We start from the raw sequence: 8,024 nt of genomic DNA, 5'->3' as shown, positions 1-8,024 counted from the left end.
ACGAAACCAATGCGAATAAATATGAGACGCCCGTGTTTCAGGAGTTTAGGACACATGCTTATTCGATGAGTTTTATTTCCTATCTGGGTTTATGTATATTTATTATGTAAGATGAACTTTTTTTCCAAAGCGTTGTTAGATGCCAGTGTTTCCTTCTGTGTGCAGACTTGATTTTGACTAAACAATTTCTTATGGTTTTAAATCTGTATTTAACCTCAGAATGATCTCAAAGTAATATTTTGCTGTGGCTGTGCTTAAATGATAATAATCTTATTTCAGTAGATGAGGGATTCTGAAAGTCTGACAGTAGTCAGTGTTGAGCGTTAACCCTGCCTGCTTTACATGTTTGAAAATGATTAACAGTTGAAAACATTAGAAGTAATCATAAAGTAGTCAAACGCAATCAGTTACATTAATAAAGTAATTGAAACAGTTACACTACTTATTACATTTTAGGGTCATTTGTAATCTGTAATCTGTAACATTTGCTAAGTAACCTGGATGTTCAATAAGCTATATTTGGGCTACTTTTGTTTTTAAACGCAAGCATGATGCCGAATCAAAGGCAGATGTCTTTTGAAAGATGATTAATCCTCCAAAAATGACAATGAAACAGCAAGAGTGGTAAAAGCTGCATTGATTGCATTACAATGTGTGCTTCACTGAGCTGCAGTCTGGCGCACTGGCCGCTCTCAGAGCTGCAGGAACCCAATGGCAAGCCCAGTCACCCGCGGGAAATAAAGGCTGAGGAGGTCTGACACGTCTTTGCTAGGGGAAATCATTCGGACGGCGACGTCGCTAAGATGGTGCGTGAAGGTTACGGCAGTCTGCGGAAAGAAGAATACTTCGCAGGACTGCTTCTGCTCGCGGCGGCGGGGTTTGGGCTCTTGATGCATGAAGTCACGGCTTTGCCTGTCTGGAGACTTGAGGTATGCTATTAGATTTTCATCAAGACGATCGTTTCAGAAGCGCTAGACACGCGTCAAAGCGTCACGCGTCATTGAAACCCTTGAGTTATAAAAATACAAGAAGCGGCCGTCCAAAAAAAGCGCAACGGAGTGGGACAGAACGCAACGCGGGGGATCCGAGACGCGGCGAACTGCTTTTAACTTGACGCGTCGTTCCTAAAACGCAGTGCTCGTGGCGAGACGCGACGCGGGGACGAGCGACGTCTGTCTGACAGCAGTAATGACATTCTTCTGCATTTCCCCTCGGACGTGTACGCGTTCTGTGCTGCGGTTTCTTTTCTTTGTGTGTGTTTCACCTCTACTTTTACATTCTGAAACTTTCGAGCATGCGCTTTTGGCAATGCCAAACAATGCATTTAGGTGCTTTGTGGCTTTTAGGCTTCTTCACTGTGACTGATCCATACTAGTGTAACCCTTAGAAAAACAAAAACACTTAGGCTACACAATCATTTAAATATACTGTTGTTCTCCTTTCTCTTCCGAGAAACAGAACAACTCATTTTCCACTCACAGTCTTGTCCTGTAAAACTCTCTCTAGACTGAGTGCATCCACTCCCCCTAATATAGGCTACCACCTGCGAGGAGGTCTGTAATGCCTGCAGAGAGCGACCCATTCATCACTAGGTAGGGTGCTTGGAGGCACATGTAGTCCTGGAAGTATGGGCAGTCCCGAATCATGAGCCGTGAATAGTAGACATGAAATGAAAACTACATTAAATGCATGTTATAGATCTTACTGTGAACAATTCATCTGTGCATGTTTCATTTTTTTATGTTTTAACTTCAAAATGTTTAATCAAAAGATCTTTAACCGTCTATGACATCTCTCTGGTGATGCTTGCAGGACTTCTGTGTTCATTTAGTGCACTTCATAGATGAGGATGAGTTTGTTTCTTCATCAAAATGTATTTGGAGAAATTTAGCATCACTTGCTCACCAGCTGATTATCTGCAGTGAATGGGTGCCGTCAGAATGAGAGTCAATTAATGTCTTGTGAAGCAAAAAGCTGCATGTTTGTAAGAAACAAATCCATCAGTAGGTTTTTAACTTCAAAACACGAGTCCATAATCCATAATAACTCTTCCTCCAGTGAAAAAGTGTTCTGGTCTGAATCAGGAGAGAAATCTGCACAGATCAAGCACCGTATACAAGACATAACAGCTCTAAACAAATATGTGGCTGGATTCTGATGTGAGTATGGTGGCCAAGAGAGCTCAACGCGCTGCAAATAGAGAAAACACCTGCAAATTAAGAAAACAACTTCATCAATTTGACAACACGCGCTGCAAATATAATTCTTTATTTGTTTGTGTTGTGAGCATTGGCAGCACGTGCTGTCAGACTGATGAAAATGTTTTCTTGATTTGCAGGTGTTTTTTCTATTTGCATGTGTTTTCTGAAGTTGCAGCGTGTTGAGCTCTCTCGTACGGTACCCAGGAGGGGCCATCTTCAGTTCACTTAGTTTTGTCATAGCCACGACATATTAACTCATGGGAACGTCATATTAACTCATGGGAACGTCATATTAACTCATGGGAACGTCATATTAACTCATGGGAACGTCATATTAACTCATTGGTACGTCATATTAAATCATGGCCACGACATATTAACTCATGGGAACGTCATATTAAATCATGGCCACGACATATTAACTCATGGGAACGTCATATTAACTCATGGGAACGTCATATTAACTCATGGGAACGTCATATTAACTCATGGGAACGTCATATTAACTCATTGGTACGTCATATTAACTCATTGGTACGTCATATTAACTCATTGGTACGTCATATTAAATCATGGCCACGACATATTAACTCATGGGAACGTCATATTAAATCATGGCCACGACATATTAACTCATGGGAACGTCATATTAAATCATGGGAACGTCATATTAACTCATGGGAACGTCATATTAACTCATGGGAACGTCATATTAACTCATGGGAACGTCATATTAACTCATGGGAACGTCATATTAACTCATGGGAACGTCATATTAAATCATGGCCACGACATATTAACTCATGGGAACGTCATATTAACTCATTGGTACGTCATATTAACTCATTGGTACGTCATATTAAATCATGGCCACGACATATTAACTCATGGGAACGTCATATTAAATCATGGGAACGTCATATTAACTCATGGGAACGTCATATTAACTCATGGGAACGTCATATTAACTCATGGGAACGTCATATTAACTCATGGGAACGTCATATTAACTCATGGGAACGTCATATTAAATCATGGCCACGACATATTAACTCATGGGAACGTCATATTAACTCATGGGAACGTCATATTAACTCATTGGTACGTCATATTAACTCATTGGTACGTCATATTAAATCATGGCCACGACATATTAACTCATGGGAACGTCATATTTAATCTTGGCCACCACATAATATCATTGTCGAATTGATCATTTTGTCGAGGGAACAACATCCATTTCTCGTGGCCACGAGTTTAATGCATAAACAAACCTACGTACGTGACCATAGCAACCCGGGTTTATCAGAGATGTATTCATTAATATTTTATTTTGAATTAAGAAATTATTATATTAATTACTATAAAGATATATTACATAATTAAATTATATTGACCATATATAGGTTACCGGACTGTAAGCAATGGCACGCAATGTAAACAGCACTCGAATTAAGTTTATCGTGAATAGGCTAAATGTTACATAAGTACATAAAATAAAATAGAATAGAATATAATTTATTTTTTCTGCGAATTAATAATGATTAATATTATAGCCTACTACCTAGTGTTTCGTCGAGGAATCAATCATTTACGTAGTTTAATTCGTAAATGAAAACACAACACGCTCATTTATCATCACGCATGGGCATAAATAGCCTACAATCATAAAGATGGGAATAATTGTCAGGCCTTTACAGTATTTGCAAAATATATGGTAGCAAATAGCACAATTATACAGAACGTTAATTAGGTAAAGCGATACACGAATTGAAAGGGGAAATAATAAAATATTATATTTATATGAAATAAATATAAAAATATAGCTCTAACAAGTTAATGTAACCTAATAATAATAATATAGAAATATTAAATTAAATGTTTAATGTTAATAAAAATGTTTTATCCATCTCTGAAAATCCCAGATTGCTATGGTCACGTAGGTTTGTTTATGCATTAAACTCGTGGCCATGAGAAAAATATATTGTTCCCTCAACATAAGAAGTCATGGCCACGACAAGGATGTCGTTACCTCGACTAAACGATCTCGTGGCACGACATAATATCACATTCCCACGAGTTAATGTGTCGTGGCCTCGACAAAACTAAGTGAACCAAAGATGGCCCCTCCTGGGCACTGTACTCTCGGCCACCGTATGTGAGAGACAACAGGAGATGGGCTTTTTCACTGGAGGAAGCATTATTATGGATTACGGACTTGTATTTTAGCCGGAAACAATGGTTTGAAGTTAAACACGCCTTAATGAATGCTGGATTTGTTTGAGCTTTAGTCTTCTCCAGATGTTAACTGATGGACTGGAGTGGTGTGGATTATTGTGATGTTTTTATCAGCTGTTTGGACTCTCATTCTGACGGCACCCATTCACTGCAGAGCATCCATTGCTGAGACACTGATGCATTTCTCCAAATCTGATGAAGAAACAAACTCATCCTAATCTTGGATGACCTGAGGGAGATTACATTTTCAGCAAAGTTTTATTTTTCGGTGAACTATTCCTTTAAACCTCACTTTTGAATACCACACCCCCATCTCAACATCCAATCAACAACTGATGCATAGAAGCAAGTACCCACCTATTTTTCTTTTTCAATAATCACTTGGATGTACTATAAGTCACAATACAAAAGAAGATCCCTCGATTGAACCCCTCGATTGTCTCTAGGATTTTAACCCTTGCATTACTTGTCCAAGGTTTTTCAGTCTGGCTGGTTTATAGAAGTGTTGACGGTTTTGTTTGGGCTATTTAACTATTTGCTTTGGCATATTACTACACTGTCTCAGTAAATGTACAAACGTATCCAGTCCACATCTCAGACCTTTCTATTTCACAGAAGACTTTTCTGGATCTAGCAGTGTTACATAATTTACAGTCACCATTGGCAGCTCATGACCAACAGTTGAGAAAGCTGCCCGACGCAGTGAAAGAATAGATAAGAGTAGCTCTTTTGACTTGAATGAACAATATTTTGGAAAGTGTCTGATCATTCGGTCATCACAAAAGTAGCTGGGAAGATAGTTTGTCTTTGTCGTGGAAGGAGCATCGATAAGGCTCTGAAGTATCGCATTTTGGATTAGGAAAGGCTTTAACAATTACAGCATTATGATAATATAATGCTTTGTAGGTTGGGCTTGTCTGCAGCACGTCGCTCTCTTGTGTATTATGTTACGTGTTTGTTCGAACAGATCACTTGATTGATTGCTTGTGCTGAGGTCAGCCATTGTCAAACATGGTTCCTTGTCCATTAAAAGCACCTTGAACCATGATTCTTGTGAGCGGCTGTATCCTGGAAGGAGCTGGAGATTGAATATAGGCCACGGTTTCTTGTCATGTATCGTTATGTAGTGTGGTGCAACAAAGAAAAGAGTCTTCGAGAATACCAAACATATGAAGAGGAAAGCAGCTAAACCTCAAGACACTTCAGATTTATCCATTTTCTGTTCCTGAATCTAACAACGTGACATGGATATGATTAGTTGTACAGGCCTATATCCTGATATCCTGCATTTGGAGAAAATGACCTGCAATTCTAAGAAAATACAACGATCAGAGACTCTTTCAAGGTCATTACCCAGCAAAAGGCTGCTTGGCAGCATTATCCCTGTTATTCAGTGTGTGCTAAATTACCTTTAATCCACTTTCTTCACATTCATCCTCATCTGGTTTACTTGCTACTTACTGCTTCAAACAAAAAGTCCTTGAATATGATTCAAAGATTTGATGCCATGTATTTTGCAAAGTTATCCGTATCCATCCTATGATTCCACACCTGAGAACTGTCCTCTGGGTTATGCAGATCTTTTAAAAGTAATGCATTACAATATTGTATTATGCCATAAAAAAGTAACTAACTACGTTACATAGTTACTTTTTATGGCAAGTAATACATTATGTTACTTTTGCGTTACTTTTTGTCACTTGGGCTGGGCTTGCTTTTTTATGTTTTAAAAACAAAAAAATCAAAAGTTATATTTTTTGGCAACTCTAAAGGCCAAAATGAATAAACCTTAGGCTGAGGGAAGTGCCTCTGTCTCTGCGCTTACTCCCAATTTCTCTCAACACAGATACAGGAGAGCTGTCCGTGAATAAATGGGAAAACAATATAACTTGCGTTAATTATTTGAAAAACTAACTCAATGCAATGCAATGCTTGTTACTTGTTACTTTAAAAAAGTAATCTGATTATGTAACTTGTTACTTGTAATGCGTTACCCCCAACACTGAGCATTAGAGACCAGTTATACGAAAAATGTTGGTCAGTAGTCAAACATTTCTGTGGATTTCATTGCAGATGCAGGTCTCTTTGCCACCACAAAGTTCTAAGAAAATTCGTAGAAATGTTTCCTATTAGAATTAAAGAAAAGATCCTAGTAAAGAAAAAAGGGTATCACTTTAGAATACTGTTCCATCATTAATGAATAACTACACAAGAACACATGAGTAACGCAATATTAGCACTCTAGTAACTATTAGTAACTAACAGGAAACTCTGATTAATGAATTAGTAAGTGATAGTGCTTAGTCAAATGTGATAGTTCACTATTAGCTAATCAGTAACTATTATTTTTTCATACCTCCCTAAGAACTACTGAACTACTGTATATAGGTTCATAATTAATATGAATAATACATAATGTATAATTAATTCTAAAGTAAAGATCATGGTAATCCACTAGTAATGTGAAGTGAGTGAAGTGACATTCAGCCAAGTATAGTGACCCATACTCGGAATTCGTGCTCTGCATTTAACCCATCCAACGTGCACACACACACACACACACACAGCAGTGAACACACACCCGGAGCAGTGAACACACACACACCGTGAACACACACCCGGAGCAGTGGGCAGCATTTATGCTGCGGCACCCGGGGAGCAGTTGTGGGTTCGGTGTCTTGCTCAAGGGCACCTCAGTCGTGGTATTGAGGGTGGAGAGAGCGCTAGACATTCACTCCCTCCACCTACAATCCCTGCCGGCCCGAGACTCAAACCCGCAACCTTTGGATTACGAGTCCGACTCTCTAACCATTAGGCCACGACTTCCCCTTGACTCAAGTATTACCAAATTCTTCAGAAGGAATTACTAATTATTTGGATTATTATTCTAAAGTGAAGATCATGATAACTCTCTAGTAATTACTGAAGTCATTGTAAACTTTTGAGGTTTTTGTAAGGTTATGGTTAGTAATTCATTTAGCTATATATACAGTACATACGGCCTATATAGTGTGTGTGTGTGTGTGTGTGTGTGTGTGTGAGTGAGTGAGTGAGTGAGTGAGTGTGAAAGAGTACTGTAAAATAGGAAAAATTACGCCTGTAATTTCAAAGTGAAGGCTTATAATAGACTATAGACTATAATGTTTAAGCTAAATTAGGAGCTCTCTGAGAGGATTCTTAGAATCTTTAAGAATACGGGCCCTGAGCTCGGTGGAAATGCACCTGCTGGTTTATCTCTGATCCTATGGCTGCTTGGGACTAAACCTCCACCTTCTTTTGTCTCGGAAACCCAGTGAAGTACCAGCTGCGACTGACTGGAATGCACACAGCAAACAGTCCTGGGAGGCTCCATGTGCCGGCTGCAGAAAGCCGCATGAATTCCAGTTAACATTGACATTGGCAACCAACACCAAACCTCAGAGTTGGGCAAATAATGTGGCTCCAAATCATGTCCTGCTAAAAAACGTATTTGATATATTCAGTGATGCCTTTAAAATGGCATTCTTAGAATTTGCTCTTGTTGCTCTTGAAGACTCTGTTCATCATCTGCTCTCTAAGAGAAGGACGTACAGTTTATGAAGGCAC

The 8,024-nt window shown here is 38.9% G+C and overlaps 1 protein-coding gene across 4 annotated transcripts in view; it reads left to right on the top strand.

Annotated features, from left to right (window-relative positions):
* The first annotated feature begins 644 nt into the window (after positions 1 to 644).
* Positions 645 to 8,024, top strand: part of mmp23ba (matrix metallopeptidase 23ba) — a 34,296-nt gene continuing 26,916 nt past the window's right edge. For 2 of the 4 annotated variants that reach the window (XM_079383684.1, XM_079383682.1), the window contains exon 1: positions 645 to 929. In XM_079383684.1, the coding sequence (XP_079239810.1) occupies positions 804 to 929 (126 nt within the window). In that variant the 5' untranslated portion in view covers positions 645 to 803. The remainder of the gene's footprint in view (positions 930 to 8,024) is intronic. The other 2 variants (XM_079383685.1, XM_079383683.1) reach the window with 2 other exon arrangements.

This window comes from Barbus barbus (genome assembly GCF_936440315.1).
Source record: "Barbus barbus genome assembly, chromosome: 29".
NCBI classification, from domain to species: domain Eukaryota; kingdom Metazoa; phylum Chordata; class Actinopteri; order Cypriniformes; family Cyprinidae; genus Barbus; species Barbus barbus.
This window is presented reverse-complemented; position numbering and strand designations above follow the sequence as displayed.